Consider the following 17,416-nt stretch of genomic DNA (forward strand, 5'->3'; position numbering starts at 1 on the left):
TTTTGACACCTGCAGAGCCATCTATTGCTAAAAATTCCAACTATTTATTTTTCTTCTGCCATTCATTTTCCCCCTTCTTTGATAATATTCCGTTGAAGTTTGACGTCATTCTGACCAGTGGTTTTATTTTTACAGCGTTTTGAAAGTGGAACTTTAATTATAATCACCCTGTATATATGAGGATGATCTGTTTTGTGTGTTCGCTGGCAACACTGATGTCGGAGTTGATATCCAAGTTCTACATTACAAAGGTAACTAGCCTAGCCTCAACAGCCAGGACCATACCCTCAATAGCTCATAGCCAAACAAGACTAAATGCTTCATTTCTAAAAACTTAGCACTAACTTGTGTGTGTGTTTTTTAGCGAGTTAAGTTCTATGACTTTACCCTTGAGACTAATTCCTTTGGGGGTATTTGAAATCAAATTCCTTTATTAAAAGGTGGTTGGACATTTACAAAATGCTATCTACAGAGCAAGTTATAGAGACCTATGCCATAAGTTGTATTTTGTATTTAAATAAGGACATCCATTGCAATGATGTTAGAATAGTTTGCCATTTTGTAATTATATACTGTTATTTATTTTATTTTATTTGTTTTTTAAAATCTCAGAATTTTGTATAAGGACTCAGTAACTGAAAAAAAATATTTAGTTATAAACTGTTACACGTATGTAGGAAAGATTTGTGTACTATTTGTTTTGATTTAAATTGTGCTTCTTTTTTAAAAAGATTTTTTCTTTGACAATTGTAGTGAATTTTTCCTTTCCAAATCACTGTTAAAATTTTTAATTCCTTGGGAATTAAACTATTTTCCAAAATGAAATATGAACTTTGATGTTTTAAAATTACTAATTGCTGTAAAACTAAGTATTTGTATGTTATTCTAATGTATACAATTTGTGTAAATTCATTGAAAAATCCGATTTGCGTTTAACATTTCAGTTTTGTGAACCGCGTTGATTAAAATCTCTTTGGTGTGTATGTTGCGAGTAGAAATATAGTTTTGATATCCCTTTCTCTCTCCCACTATTTTTGTATTGGTGTATGAATTCTTATTTTTAAATTCAAAAGGACAACAAAATGCTTTATTTCTAAAAACTTAGCACTAACATTTGGGTGTGTGTTTTTATTTATTTTTTGTAAATCAGTTTGACATAGAACTTTTAAATCTGACTACGTGTTCCATTCCATAAACAATGGGATCGCATATTTAAAATTAAAACCACGTGAGATTTTAAAATATAACCTACTTTAAAACTTTGTGATAAATTTACTGTCAATGCAGTGTTTTCAAGAAATTGAATTGAAACTCATATTATCAAAAATAAAGAATTTTTTGACCCAAAATTACTTTTGCAATCAAGTTTTTCAAAACTTCCTGAATAAGAGTTTATAAGTTTTTTTTTAATCTTCTGATATATCATTACTTTATGTCAAAAATAGAGTTAAAAATATTTTATGCGAAAGTAATTAAAGGGATTAGTGGATAAAGGTGTTAACTGACATTTTTTTTGAAAAATGGGTTTTATGGACGGGTAAAAGTGCTAAATGATTATTTTTCATATAAGCTAACATTGAAAGTCATAACCTGTGTATTTCCAGAGATCCTGGATGATAAAGGTGTTACCTAATAGATAACCATAAGTTTTCTATCAGTTAAAACTGTAATTTGTCAAACATATGATTTGTCAGTTAACACCTTTATCCATTGACCCCTTGAATTGTCTGAAAATAACTACTTCTCTTTGAAAATATGCACTCACAATTATGGAGTGCACGAAAAAAAATGCAATTGAAAAGAATAAGCTAACATTTTTTTTTTCTTTTTAAACATTTGCCTTTGCACTTTGAATTTACTTTTCAATCATATTTTTCCACCTGTTTACCGGCATCATAATTGTTTTGACTACACAATGTTTTTAAGCACATAATCCTCCACTGTAAGTTACGTTTCATTTTCAGGTACAATATGACATACTGATCGATGTAATCAAATAAAAAAAATATTTTTAAAAAATTTGTAGTTTTTGTTTTATGCATGTCACTTTGAATTATAATATGAGTTGCCTCTGCAGATTGAAAGAATGGAACCTTGCTTGGACAGACCTGCGCTTTGCAGACATGGAAGTATTTCTACCATGCCTTCCTCACTCGCTCAGAAGGTTCAATATTAGTGGTCATAGAAATGCATTAGCTTATGAAGGTTTGCTACCCTGTTTTTAAATGTTTCTATTTATCATTGCTATAGACAACACAAGATCATTTTTATGTATTTAAAATTGCAAATATTTTCATTTACCTTGAACCGCAAAAAATCTTTTCAATCTTTTCAGGCCTCAATTTGATTTTGATTGTTGCAAAATTATGTTTTTTTGAAAGAAATTGAGATTAGTACTTCATGCTTTTTCAATTTTCAGTAACATTCTGTAGGATGCTATTGGAACAAAATTTATTATCTTATCTCTTTTAACAGTTTTTTCTAGCAGGATTTAAAAATATCACATTTTGGTGTGTATCGTATATTTTCAATCAGCCCAAACTAAAGTCTCAATGTAGTAACTTTATCCTCAATTCAGTTTTGTATTATTATAAAAATATACTGGTAGACACTTAAAGCAGATGTTTTTTTTTTTTTTTTTTTCATTATTCATCATTTTTCATGTATACATATATATTTTATGTAAAAATTTATGTACTTAAAATGGTATTTATGGATAAATGATTTTGTAATCATATGAAATGTGATAATTTAATATCGTTAAAAAATGTATAACTGATACTGATACATGCTGTTACATTGAATATTGACTATCATATTAATGTGCTCTATAAAACTGATTACATATATGTTTGTGCCCTAAAAAAAATACAGAAAACAGCACAGTATCATAAACATAAAATATCGTAAAATTAAGTCAAGAAAAAACTATTTAAAAATCATGATATATTAGTATATTTGTCAATTGTAATTTTTTATGTTTGTATGTATTTTAGAATTATTATTTTACTTTACATTTTTATTAATTGTGATTGAATTACTTAAACATTAGCTACTTTACTCATTTTTTCTTTTGATAGCATTAGCTTTTTGTTTGCAAAAATTTTACAAGGTTATATAATTCAGAAATAAAAATACTCATTAAGTCTGTGAATAATTAACATTCATATGATTGATACAGATAATTTTTATGTTCCTTAGAGGAGGCTGGTGACATCTGTCTCCTGCTCGGTTATTCACTAATTTAGATTGATGAGCTCTAATAAGAACGAAACTGCAGTCCCTGGATGTGACAACCGGGCTGTCTGGTATATTGCATATAGGGAGGATGGTAGTTTGGCAGATACTTGGCAAACTAGATATCATAACTTTTTAAGGCTGAGGGTTTAGGGTGAAGGCATTCTTTTCTGCGAGGAATAAATTATGGTTTTCTTGGCAGAGAAATTTTTATAACAGGGTTGTTTTTTATTTATATTTACCTTAATAATTTAAAGTCGATAGCAAAAGAATAGCTATAAGTATGTCCAGTATTTCCTTTTTCCTTTGATTAAACATACAATTCCCCCTGCACAGATTGTACAATCATTTATGGTGTCTAACAGACATGGCGTACTTGAGAAGTGTTGGAGAGTCAGCCTAAAACCACTCCAGCTGACCTATTATTATTCATTCAAACATCACAAGTGTTTGAAATGGAAGACATGGTCCAATTCTTTGTTAAAAAAAGAAGGATGTGAGAAAGTATTTTTATATTTTTTTAATGTCATGTAAACAATTCTATGAATACAAATAACCACACTATAGCCGGAAAGCAGGATTGCAAGCCGCATTTGCTTGTTGTTCTATGCTGTTTTGTGAACAAGCATTATTTTTATTGCAATAAGGAGTAATTCTGCTTAGTTAAGAATTTGCTTTGTTAATTAACCATGTTATCTGGATTGCTTTTGGTCCCAGTTAATCCATGTTAAACTGTGAGCTTTTAAAAGTGCTCAACTTATTAACTTTAAGTGGAAGCTCAACCAGGACGTATGATACTTCTTGAAGAAACATATTTATCTTGTGCAACATCATGAAGAGCCAAATTTAAAAAGTAACTTGTTTATTATGGCTATGATATATACAATGACATGTTAAAGGAAGTATTGAGAATACGCTCTTTACAATATTAAGTTGCTCATAATACTTTAAATGACTTCTGAAGCCGTTCTGAAGACATTCTAAGTCAAAGTATGAAACGTTAAACATACTGAGCTATGATATCATGTCAAGAGCAATAAGCCGAAGCTATCGGCAAAAACGGACAGACTCAACTGAGCTGCCGAAATAAACAACCAAGTCTGACTTGGGTTGAAATTGAAAGGGAAGAGGATGAGGCAAAGTGCCGGGAGCTTAAATGCTACCGGCAATTTGCATATTCTGCTGACGCGATCTTGTTGCAAGAAGGAATGAACGAATGAGAAAAAACCTAATGCAAATTAAGGTTGCTAACACTTTTGGAAAATAATTTACTTCCTTTCGTAACAATCCAGATAGACAAAGTTGTTCTATACATACATTTGGTCGATGTCCATTACCTTTACTAATAATAAAGCTGAAAGTGTCTCGGGATGTCTTGATGTCTGTTACGTGCATAGCGCCTAGACCGTTCGACCGATTTTCATGAAATTTGGCACAGAATTAGTTTGTAGCATAGGAGTGATCACCTCAAAGCGATTTTTCAAAAATTTGATTTTGTTCTTTTGCTATTTCAATTTTAAGAACATTTCACCGAGGATATTTTCATATCATTGACGAGTAAATTACCAAATTATCATAACGTGGAATCGTAACATGGGCGAGCAAATGAACATGGAAAATTGGCAAGAAATTCATCATCCATTATTAATAAATATGCAGGCGAACCAAATGACCTTTTAATTTTCTACTACGGGCGATGCCGTTCGGGTACCGCTAGTAGTAAATAAAGTTAAAGGTGTTGGGAAGGGGTATTCTCTTCCCGCCTCCCTCCCCAACTTTGAGAAATCAATGTATACCCATAAGTTGGCATGGATTTTGTTTTTCGATGTAGCATAGACTTATGGACCCGCCCCCCCCCCCCCTTTCCCCGAAAATTTTTTAAATGATGCGCCTGGTTTCGAAGTTATCAGAACCTGTTTTTAGTTTCTGATTCTACGCTGTAACTAAGGAGCAATTTAGTGCTTTGATTTTCAAGTTCTTTTTTCTGCAAAAGGAAAGCACTTAGTTATTAATCATCTTTTTATTAAAATGTTGCTGAATATTTACTACTGTAGTTAAATCCCTTTACAACAAGAAACCTCAAATCTTGTCTGTTTTGATGGAATTCAAGCAATGTAATTGCAATTAAAATAGGACTGAACATTTATTTTGTTGAATGGAATATTTCTTTGTAATAGTATTCACCCTAATACGATTTTACTGTAATTAAGATTCTAATTAATCATTTAAATTTTTCCATTTCTTAGGTGTTGCTGATATCACCAAACGGTGTCCTAACTTAATTGAGCTTGATATCAGTGATTCTCCTATGTTGAGTGAAGCAGCACTAAATATCATAGTCAAAAACTGTCTAAAGCTGGAACACTTGCATACTAGTCGATCCTATAACATCCCTACCATGAGTTACAGGTAAGAAGAAATTCCTAGTTCGAGAATGCAAAGTTTTTTAGAAAAGGCATTGTTATTCCGTTCCAAAGGTTTAAATATTTTTATTTATTTTTAACTTTTTTTTGGGGGGGGGGGGGGATATTTATACTGTTTATTACTCAATGCATAAAAGTTGCTCCACACAATAAATATATGTCAACTAGAGGACCCGACAGACGTTGTTCTGTTCAAACTTTGTAAATTGAAAAGTTAAAAAATTTCAACAAACTATCAGGTGTTTCAACCGTTTTGTTGAAAAAAATAAGTAAAAAGAAAATGTTTTAAGCTGCTTGGTGTCAGAATGCGTATAGTATTTATTACAACTTGATTTATCTAATGCCCACTGAGTAGTTGTTTTATTAACTATTTTTTCTCTTGTACTTGATGGTTTGTTCTTTCAGCCATAATCAAAAGATAAAAAGCATCCTCGGATATTAAGTGTAAAAATCTAACTACCCATCTAGAACAAACGGGAAATCCCGCTGCAACATCCCTCCATATGAAAAATAATGAAACAATCGAAAGGATATTGTTTAGAAAAATGGTAAAGGTAAAAACAGTTCTCTGAATAAACGAAAATCACTCATACCTCAACCCCTTCCCGATGTAAAATAAACATTCTTCAACTAAAATGACTAAACACTCTTTAAAAATGAAAAACAATTTTTGCAATTTGAAATATTTCGCCAAATAAAAAAAATACAATGAATTACATTAACAGTATCTTTAAAATGTAAAAAAATGATCACGCAACTCTGTTGTTTCTAGCCAAAGCCACCAAGCCACCACGTTACTGTAATCCAACCAATTGGTAAGCGAAGCCAACTCCGACCGATTAGTGGTCCGATCTTTTGAACTAAAACTTTTTAAGCTTCATACATTGCCTAATTTGTTCTTTCCACCAAAGATAAAGATCTTCCACTGCACTGATCTTTTGTGTACAGAACTACCCTGTTGTAAGCAATAAATAAATACCTTTGTGCCGAGGAATAACAGGAAATATCCAACGTTGTTTAGCACAAATAAACAGATTTCAGAATACACGTGTTTCGAGGTTTCAAGGAACCCCTTTTTCAATTCAAAGGTGTGAGGTTCTAGATGTAAAGACACCCAGTAAAAGCAATGAAAATGAACAGTAGACAGTTTAAATATCAAAATAAGCAATAACAAAAGCAAAACAAGACAAAACGGAACTCAAAGTCTTGTTTTGCTTTTGTTATTGCTTATTTTGATATTTAAACTGTCTACTGTCCATTTTCACTGCTTTTACTGGGTGTCTTTACATCTAGAAGCTCACACCTTTGAATTGAAAAAGGGGTTCCTTGAAACCTCGAAACACGTGTATTCTGAAATCTGTTTATTTGTGCTAAACAACGTTGGATATTTCCTGTTATACCCTGTTGTAATTTATCTGGACGAAAATAAAATTTGTTTTGTCTTTAAATTCCATCATCTTTTCCTTTAATGATGTACTGATTAGTTAGATTATCCTTAAAGTATTCTTGACATTGGTGCCAAAACTCAGCCGAGGATTTCAGCCGAGAAACAAATATTGCTAGGTATGGTACTTTTTGATCATTTAGTTAGGAAAACCTAAAGCACCGATCCGTTCACATGGTTCAGCTACAACGACAAAATACACCTTTTGCGTGAACCTTGCAGTACTTTATTTTAAAATATATCACGGGACCTGAAATCATTGCTTTCAAGAAATGAAGGCTTCACTCTCTCTCTCTCTACGTTTCATCTATTCTCAGTCGACATATCACAGTAGGAAATTTCATTATGAAAAGCGGAGCTGGCTTTCTTATTGTCCTTTGGCAACAGGTTAAATATTTATTTCAGTTCTCGCTCAACAACAGGTTAAAATAAATATTGATCATTTGGGAGCTATAACCATCTAATGTTTAATTAACAAAAATGTTTCCGATTCGATCCATTGCGCTTCAAAACCATACTTGCCACTACTTAATTACATACAAAAAATTTGATCAAAATTGGTCAGCCGTTTAAAAGCCTTATGGTGACAAAAGTATGCACAGAAGATTTTTATATATTAAGATAAAAGGGCAAATCAAAGCAAATAATATTTTTATAGCATTTTTTAGTACCAGCAATTTACACTCTAAGACAAAAAAAAAGTTGCACCATGAAGGAAGTCTTAGAATACAATGACATTTGGAAGGTATCTTAAGTGTATATGGAAGAGTGAATGATTAGAAAATGAGAACGATATAAGCAAAATTTATTGAACAACATGCACAAAATGGGTAACATTCAGTATGGGGTATGGCCGCCATTATTCCGAATACAACATGCTAATCGTCTTGGTAACGAATCGTACAGGTTCTTAATGAAGTCCTGTGGTAGTCTATCCCATGCTGCTTTAACTTTGTTACGGAGTTCCGGCAGATTTCAAGGTACGGGTGGAGTGTTAACATCTCGTCCCATGGCATCCCACACATTCTCGATTGGGGACAGGTCTGGTGAATATGCCGGCCACTCCATGCTGTCTAGGCCTTGAAGACAAGCTTTAGAGACGGCAGCAATATGGGGGTCGAGCGTTGTCTTGTTGGAATAGCGGCCGAACACGGGTGCTCAGGAATGGCAAAGCAACTGGCTGCAGGACTCTTGAACTTAATGTTGGCCGGTCAAAGCATCGTTAATGAACACTAGAGGTGATTTTGCATCATATGCAATTGCGCCCCACACCATGACACCAGGTCTCGTGGACGTATGACGCTGTACAATAAACCGTAAATCTTGGCGCTGACCACGTTGCCTCCACACGTGGATTCTATTGTCGTTTCCACCAAGACAGAAGCGGGACTCGTCAGTGAAGACTACGCGATACCATTCGACGCTCCATGTCCGTCTTGTACGGCACCATTCCAATCTTTTCCGACGATGCAATGCTGTTAATGGCAGTCGTCGTAACGGTCTACGTGAGCGCAGTCCCACGTCGTGCAGCCGTCGGCAAATGGTGCGACCACTTATTGGCTGATTGATTAAAGGTCCCACAGCCCGTTAGATGTCTGCAACTGTGCTGGTTGGATCGTTACGAGCTTGCCTTACGAGCCTCCGGTCCTCCCTCGGTACGGTTTTTCTCGGCCTCCCTGAGCCTGGTTGACGCTGATATGTGCCTTGTTGAGTCCACTGCCGCCAAATGCGTGCAACAGTAACATCAGTGTAACCAACGTGCTGTGCTATCCGTCGAAATGACCATCCAGCTTCTCGGAGGCCAATTATGCGACCACTTCCGAACACTCCTGGTTGTGTAAATTGCTCGCACACTTTATTTCGAGGCATAATCCAATGTTAAACGACGTAACTAACAAATCAGATTGAGTTAAATTAAAATTGCTGCTCTACTGGACGCCCTTATATAGTTGGTCTTGCGCTGTGCTTAGGGCCACCCAGCGCGCGTTGCATGCGCAACCTTAACCTGGAAATTTAATCATTTGCATATCTTAGGCAGAAGAACCATCCCTCCAAATTTCATTCACATCGGTCCACACCTTCCTGGTGCAACTTTTTTTTGTCTTAGAGTGTATTATTTCCCCATATTATGGCTTTTAATGTTCAAGACTCAAACATTTTACCCCTCATCTCCAATTTTTTCTGTTTTTAATATTGTACGTGCATGATTGTATGATTGTTGTATAACAGTTTCATTGTCATATGGCAATGAAACTGCCATACGACAGATGAACACAGTGAAATTTACTGAAAATACAAATGCTTCATAACTGCTATAAAACATATTATTTCATACTTCATTTACTTCATAAGTATACCATCGTAAAAAGCTTTTAAATGAACTAATTTGTTTCATTTTCGTAAATATTTCAGATTTTGCTTGTGTATACATATGTATGTTATGTGTGATAATTTGGTGTAAAAATGTTCCTTAAATGAAAATAATCAATGCATTTATTTATTACTGTTAAGTTCAACATTTTCAATTTACTGAATTTTCAGCCCCACCCCCCTTCCCTACAAAGCAGTAGCCTTTCAATGAACATCTTTGTCAGATGTAGAACAACACTTAAAATTTAACCTATAATTGTTAAAAATCTCTGTATAATAGAGCGGGAACTTTTGCACTTGGCAAAACCTGTATTTCGAACTTCAGACATTTGTTATAAATCAATCAAGATTCTCTAAAATGTTCATAGCATCTTATAAAAGTATGCAGTTTCATCTTTTTAATTTGTTAGTTTTCTTTATTATTGGTTCTATTCTATGAAATGAAAGCCAAGCACTGCGACCAGAGATCTGTTGTACCAGAAGTTCTATTCTAAAAAAAACCCACTGTTTTCCATTCAGATCCTCTGAAGTTCTATTCCTCATAAATTTTTGTTTATGTACTGCTCCATTTTTCTCCCCTCCGGAAGTTCATTGTGATATAATTTTGAACATGAAATTCTTGACTGAATGAACATATGAACAGTGATAAAGGAAGAGTTGTTTTTTAATGGTTAAAGAGATGTAATCTATTATCCCATCTACTAGTTTAATGCTGACTCTTAGGGTCAACTGGGGTTAGTGTGGCTAGGGTCTATAAAGTTAATTTTCGACTGTATTACTGTGCCATGGGGCGTGGGCAGGTAAAGGGTAGTAACTGCAAAATTTTCTTTCTTTCTTTTTTTTTTTGCATTTTCATCGTCTATTGTACGCTAGCTTTATTGTACAAGCTTGCTTATTTAGTTTCCGCTGAAGAAAAAGCGTGAAACAAACTTCAGATTCCAACATTTCCCTATTGTTGGTATTGAATCCACCACATATTTCTTCAAATATCGCCAAAAATCATTTCTGCAGAGACTGACTGTAGAATACTGAATGCAACTTTATTCAAAGCAAGTTCTTAAATGTCAAATATGTAATTTTTAAATTATGAGAACTACATTCATCATTCAGTGATCATTTGACATCAACAGAATTTGTATCCTCTTTCAGAATTTTGAAGGAACTGAAGAACTTCAAAAAGCTGGAAATATTTCGCACTCTGATGGAAGATGCCCTTGCTGACCTGCGTAGTTTCCTGCCAGATGTGAAGATTAACCAGTGCATATTTTCTACTGTCGCTCGACCTACCACGGGAATACGAAGGACAAGTATTTGGGGCCTTCGAGTCAGAGACTGAAATATTTGCTACAAAGTAAGCAACATTGCACTTAATTGCTTACTTGCAGAGCCAAATTTGGAAGTGTGGAAGCCCCGGGACAACAAAGAAGTGGAGGCCCTTAATTAGGTTCCAAAAGATCATTTTTTCGAAAATATCCGATACTTTGACATATATCCGAATATTTTGATATATATGTATACATCCGATATTTTCGACCCGTAAAAGTTAGGATATTTTGTAAAAATTTTACTGTGGGGGGCCCCTTTGTTGTGGAGGCCACGGGGCAGTAGCCCTGCCTGCCCTCCCCTAAATCCGGCCCTGCTTACTTGTGTTTATATATATATATAGCAATGGCATTTTTAGACACTAGTATGTAGAGTCAAGGAATGTGAAGCAAAATGAAGTGGTTAGTGAAAAATGTCCCCCCCCCTTTTTTTTCTTTTTGTTAGGGGCAAAGTTAAAAATAAAATATTTTTCTAATGAAGCTTTTTCTATTTGATTATTAAAAATCTTTCATTGAATGAATGGTTAAAGAATGAAACAATAAAGAAGTTAATAATGCATGAGGTAATATAAGTGAATGAATAAATACGTAAATCATTTAATGAATTTCTGAAGGAAATGAACTATTTCACTTTGCCTCATTTACTTTCCCTCCGTGCACTTGACATTCAATTAAACATTAAAAATAAAACCATGCTTAATATCAATTACATCAGTACTGCACTGGACATCAGTAAATTCAAATAATACTTGAAATATTAATTACAAAAACTTTATAATTTTACAATAACAAAAAGTATTTTTGATAAACCACAAAATCTTGCAATATGTGTATCAAATTTTGAACATGACTTGTATTCTTTTTTCCCTGATCTCTTGAGCTACTCATTTTTTGACTGAAATCAACTTTATGCTCTAGAAATTAATTAAAATGTTGTTAGATAGGTGGCGTTGCAAACTGGAAATATTTTACCATTTCACTTTACCAAACATTTCCCTACTGCTGCCATGTTTGCTTCTCTTACTTTGTCGCTTTTTTAAAGTCAATATAAGATTTTGGAAATTGTTTGTAAGTGAGAATATTCAGCTTGGACTATTTTCAAGTAAGGCTAAGAAATTTTGACAAGAATTCAGCCATTTTGCCATGAATTCTAGACCCTGGGTATTGTGTTATTAAAAAAATGTAAAGAATGCTGAGAAAAAAATGGAATAGGATCAAATACAGTTCCCTAAGTCTGTTGTGGATATTTGTTTCATATTCTTAAAGGATATGGAACTAAATTTACTATTTTTCTCTTTAAAAAAATGATATACTATTATTTTGAACTTAGCTTGAAAAAAGCTGAAACTCAAAGGCAGTTTTAAATACAGTAACCTCTCATTATATCGCTCTTTTCGGGGGACAAAGAAAAAGCGGGATACATCCGAAAGTGCGATATAACCGAGATCATTAAAATAAGTTATCCATCCAACATACAAGTAAATAAGCATTCTTTCTTATTGACATGATTTTCAAATCGCTTTGATGTAGTTCACGAATGTACTATCACACGTATTAAAATTTAAACTAGACAAAAAATTCAGTAAATTTCAGCATCAGAAAGGTACAAACATCAAATGAAGATGGTCTTTCTTAGCTACCGCGAGATAAGAGTAAGCAGTTTAATACCCTCCTATTCCCAATAAATTTCTTTTGAAGAGTATTCAGTTTCCCGCAATCTCACCCCCATAATTCTTTTTAAGCGAGCTGACATGTGTATCACATGATTTCCTTTTACTCCAATTTAATGTCATTTTGGCATTTTTAATATGATTCAATTGTTTACTTTCTAAATATCACCAACAGTGACCAATGAACCTTTGATTCATTTTTTTTTCTAGGTACTTTACACGGCTTTCATTCAAGGCTCCATTGCAGAGACATATCCCTTATTCCATCGTATTTGCCAATTTTATTTAATGCTGCCATTTATATAGCTGCCTGTGATATCATGCCATAACGTATCTGATCTCAATATTACTTTGAGTGATAAATATTTTCCAGTATTAAAGTGCCTTAACTAAACTCAACTTGACAATTACAAGTTTATGAAACAACATATCACAATTTTGAGCTTCATACTTAAGAATAAGTATTTTCTTAATCAATTGTGCCTTTTATGTAATGCAAGCATTTGATATTATTTCAAGCTGTTGATGTGGAGACCGATGTTTAATGATATAGCTTGGATATTTTATAAGTTGCAAGAGTTATATTTTGGAAGAATATTGTGAATATGTTTTCCACTTGTAGCTTTAGTTTTTATTATTATTACTATTATTATTATTATTTTAAATCTGTAGAATATCCTTGATAATATATATGCTAAAACTTAAGGCATCTTTAAAAATCGTTCACTTTTAATGTACATGTTTTTTTTTTTTTTTTTTTTTGAAAATTATTTTCTGAAATGTAGTTGAAGTAAATGTTGCAAACATATTCCATGAAAATGTAAAAATTTGCTTTCTCATGCTTTTTTAAAAGTTATATTGTTTTAAAAATATATGAAAAGTTTCCATATTGATGAGTATTATATCCTTATCTAAAAAGCAAAATTCATGCCGCTGAATAAAATTGGCTGTTAGCGCTTTTTTCGGAATCAATCATTAAAATTTCATGTCATTGTGTTTCATCCTTTTTGCATTTATGCTTTTTTTGTTGTTAGGGGAAAAAATGCCTTAAGTGTTATACTGTTAATGATGCAATTGAAAATTACTATGTTTGGTGTGTTCCCACTTTGTTAAAACCTTTTTTTAAAATCTGGGACAGTAGCTTTTAAAATTTGTTCTTTGTTGTAAAATTAACTTTTAAACTTTTTTGCACTTGTAATTGTAGGCACCCATGCCTAGTTATAAAATTACTCTTTTTGTTTTGCGCTATGTAAAGATTCCAGTATTTTGATATCTTTAGTAGGAACTAGAATTATCTAATTTAAGGTGAATGATAATTAACCATTTGCATTAATGAGCTATTCATGATAGTCTAGGATGCAACTTTAATTTCAACATTTTCTTTCCCCCAGTTTTAAAAATATTTCATAAAATATTTTCATGAAAAAAGAGAAAGTTTTAGAGAAATCTAAGTGCAACACTTGTCGTGCAGCCTTAATTTGTTTCAGTGCCCAAAATGTTACTGTTTTTCACAAATAATATTTTTTCAAAAAAAAGTTGAAGTGATGAATGGATAAATCCTCTCGACAAAGTATTATTTTACTGGGTAAATTCTGCCCCTGAAATTGGTGAAATTCCCAAACCAAAGTGTGTTGGATTTTCACCACTTTACTAGATTAATGTGTAGCAATTTGAAAATCAGTGAAATTTTTCTTACTTGAGAATTTTAGGAGTGCTCCATATAAAAGGAACACTTTGGAAAAAATACTTTGAAAATAGGATTGTTTGTTTTTCAATTTTGTCACACGTAAAAATTTCTGGTGTAGCTGGCAAAATATCTATAAAATACGCTCTGAAAAGGCGCTGTTTTTTTTAAATAAGTATAATTACAATCTTGCAATTTGAAATCTATTGTTATAAAAAAATAACCTTGAAATTTCTGGGTGCACTGTTTACTCTGATATAAAAATAATAGATCCAAAACTAAAAAAAAGTTTGAGCATACAAGATTTCTCTATGTAGATAATTGCTGTTTATTTTTAAAAAGACATTCTATGTCACTATCTGTTTTCGTTATTTGATAATAGAGTAAGTTCACCTTTTTTTTCTTCTAATGTACCTATATTAAGTCACAACTTTGAGTTCTGCTTCATCATCGCAATTACTGTTAATTTTTATAAATACTCGATGCTTTTCTATTCCTATCTAGATTATCAAATTTATATTTTTTAAATTACTTCTTAAATCTAATATTTGAAATATTTCTAGTCTTTTTAAGAAGGGTTGCATTACACTGCCCTGAGCAGGTAAATATCAGTATGCTAATTTTTCATATTTGTCATCTTCTTTTTACTTTGTTTATTTGGTTTCCACTAAAAATAAAGCACGAAAATTACTCCAACATTTTATTAGTGTTTGTGGGGATTAACTAAAAAACTCATTTTTGTAAGTACTGTGTTTTACCTGCTCACTGTAGTATACTACTGGGGATGAACCTAAACATTTTTTTAAAAATTAGTTTAAATATGTAAAAATGTCTTTTTGTTCTTGTTAAAACACCTACGGTGCAAAAATTGGCAATGAAAGTTAAATAATACACATGCTTCAAAGTTACTAGGAATACAAGCAAGCTTTAATTTTCTTTAGTGTGAAAAGGTGAAAAACTTAACTAGTCTTGAAAAGTATATTTCTTTGGATAGTAGATTTGCTATGTCCTTTATCTTATATTGATGGAGGGATTCCTTTTAATCCTGATACAATATGTTATATTTCATTGGCCATTGCAAGTGTTTCAAGTTACATGCGTTATTTTGTTCATGTGTATACCAACCATGATTGTTAAGGTATTTATAACATGTTACTATTATAAGCATTCCGTTCTTCCTCCTGTCTTGCCAAAATATGCTCTTAAAATTTTATTTCTCTAGTTTAGGTTATACTGGGCCTAAAATGCATGTGTTTTTATCCCCCTTTTTTCGACTAAAGTGTTTGTCATATGCAGTAATGTGTGTTGAGTTTTATTTATTCTCCTTCTTTTTTTAACTTTTATTTGCAGCTAGCGTGTAAATCATCATTTAAAATATGGAAAAGTATGTACAGTAAAACCGCATTAATCCAGGACTAGTAAGGAATCCAGGTTATATGAATTAAAGAAAGTACAGATTAAACAAAATAACCTATAAATTGAGTCATAGTGTATAAACAAACTACTGAACATAGTAAAAACTATATTATAAATTCAAGAGAATGAAGTATAAAACTGTAAAAAAGAAAATTACAAAATACAGCCTTACAGAAATACTTGTCTTTTATTGATACAGTATGTACATCATCTTAATGGATGTCTGGATTAAACAAAGCCCGTCTTCGTATGGTCTGGATTAATGTAGGTTGACTGTATTTTAGTTTAAAATAATTTTGTTGAATTTGTGTAGTTAGCTTTGTACTAAATTGTATGTACGTCTAACTTTCGAACAAGCTTTCAGAGATATGATTTTTGGCATGTTGAAGAACATCCCTTTTCTCACATTTAATTTATTGCTCAAGAGTGTACAGGTGCTAAATATTATTTATTTTCATTTTCAGTGTTTATGAATGAGTGTGTATGAATTATTTATTTCATTCAATGAATTCTTTTTCTCATACTGTATTTTAAGTACTTTTCAAAATAATTAATCTTTCTTTTTTTCTCCCGTATATATTGTGCAAAGCATGCAATTTGTTCTTGTGGTGACTCTAATGTATAGTTAATTCATTCCTTTTTGAGAGAAGTTATGAACTAAGCTGTCCACTGCCAGTTGCCTGCCACCAATGAAGTGCATTCCAGTCAAGTGCTCGTGGTCAGGCTCTGTACTTATGTTGTTATGTGTGAAGTTATAAACTGATATTTTTGTAGTGAATGGTTTTTTTTCTCAGTTCAATATATTTGGGTGCAATTTTATCTGATAAATAAAGTGATTGAACTCGAAGATGTGTCTCATTTCTCCATAAATCAAAATCTAGTTCATTTTAATGCAGTGGTTTCCAATCTATGGGCAAGGACGGATACAAGGAAGGGGCGATTGCCCCTCCCTTGAGGGACTCTGCACTGGGAATGTTTCAAAATTGAAGTCCAAAAAAGGCAATTTAAGAACACTGTGTCCCGGTAATGCTTTTGATAAATAATATAATTACTATGTCATTGACAGTATTGGTATGCAGTATTGACAGGTGATGTGTGTCATGCCCCCGGGAGACCTCACACTAAATTTAAATAGGACACTTTCGTTTTGCATGTTCCAAAGTGCGGGATTATTACATTCTAAAGTTCGTTACAGTGAGAAAACTTCATTTCTTCATAAATGATGCTCATTTCAACAGAATCCTTGGAGGTCGTTCTTTTTTTATTTGTTGGTCACAAAAGGCTACATTGAGTAATTCTATGTGGACTAATCTTCAACAAAATATTCAGTTCTGAAATAACCTCTGATTTTTGCAGATCTTAACATTTATTTTTGAGTAATGTTTAACGTTTGAAATTCAATGTTATTTTAGGATTAAGAAGCTTTTAAGAAATCAGGTTCATTTGACGAAGTTACTTCACCTTAACCCTTAATACCCTTTTTTTTTACTACTTTAGAATATTTTCTTTGGCTTCTAACATCTATTCAAATCATGAGAAAACACATTATAAAAAATCATACTATATTTTATGTATGGTTTATGGTTGAAATCTAAACAACTATTTGGCAGCATTGGGCTTTAACTGCAAAAACAACGAATAATTTGCTATCAAATGTCCCCAAACATTGATAAAAATTGTAAAAATGCCTTATTATTTAAATAGTAATAAAACTTTATAATTGTCATAGCATTTAAAGTAGACATTTTCTAGCACATTAACTTTTTTTCTACATTTGAGGTAGTGAGAAGCTAAGGAATGTAAGTGAACATTTTGAAGTTTGGAGTAAACCGCGTTTAAAAAAATGTTCG

General features: G+C 32.4%; 1 protein-coding gene across 1 annotated transcript in view; it reads left to right on the forward strand.

Moving 5' to 3' along the window:
* LOC129216786 (S-phase kinase-associated protein 2-like) overlaps positions 1 to 10,810 on the forward strand; it is a 59,846-nt gene extending 49,036 nt beyond the window's left edge. The window contains exons 8-10 of the mRNA XM_054851002.1: positions 2,078 to 2,205; positions 5,484 to 5,646; positions 10,624 to 10,810. Coding sequence (XP_054706977.1) covers positions 2,078 to 2,205; positions 5,484 to 5,646; positions 10,624 to 10,810 — 478 coding nt within the window. The remainder of the gene's footprint in view (positions 1 to 2,077; positions 2,206 to 5,483; positions 5,647 to 10,623) is intronic.
* Positions 10,811 to 17,416: the final 6,606 nt, after the last annotated feature.

This window comes from Uloborus diversus, chromosome 2 (genome assembly GCF_026930045.1).
Source record: "Uloborus diversus isolate 005 chromosome 2, Udiv.v.3.1, whole genome shotgun sequence".
Classification (NCBI taxonomy): domain Eukaryota; kingdom Metazoa; phylum Arthropoda; class Arachnida; order Araneae; family Uloboridae; genus Uloborus; species Uloborus diversus.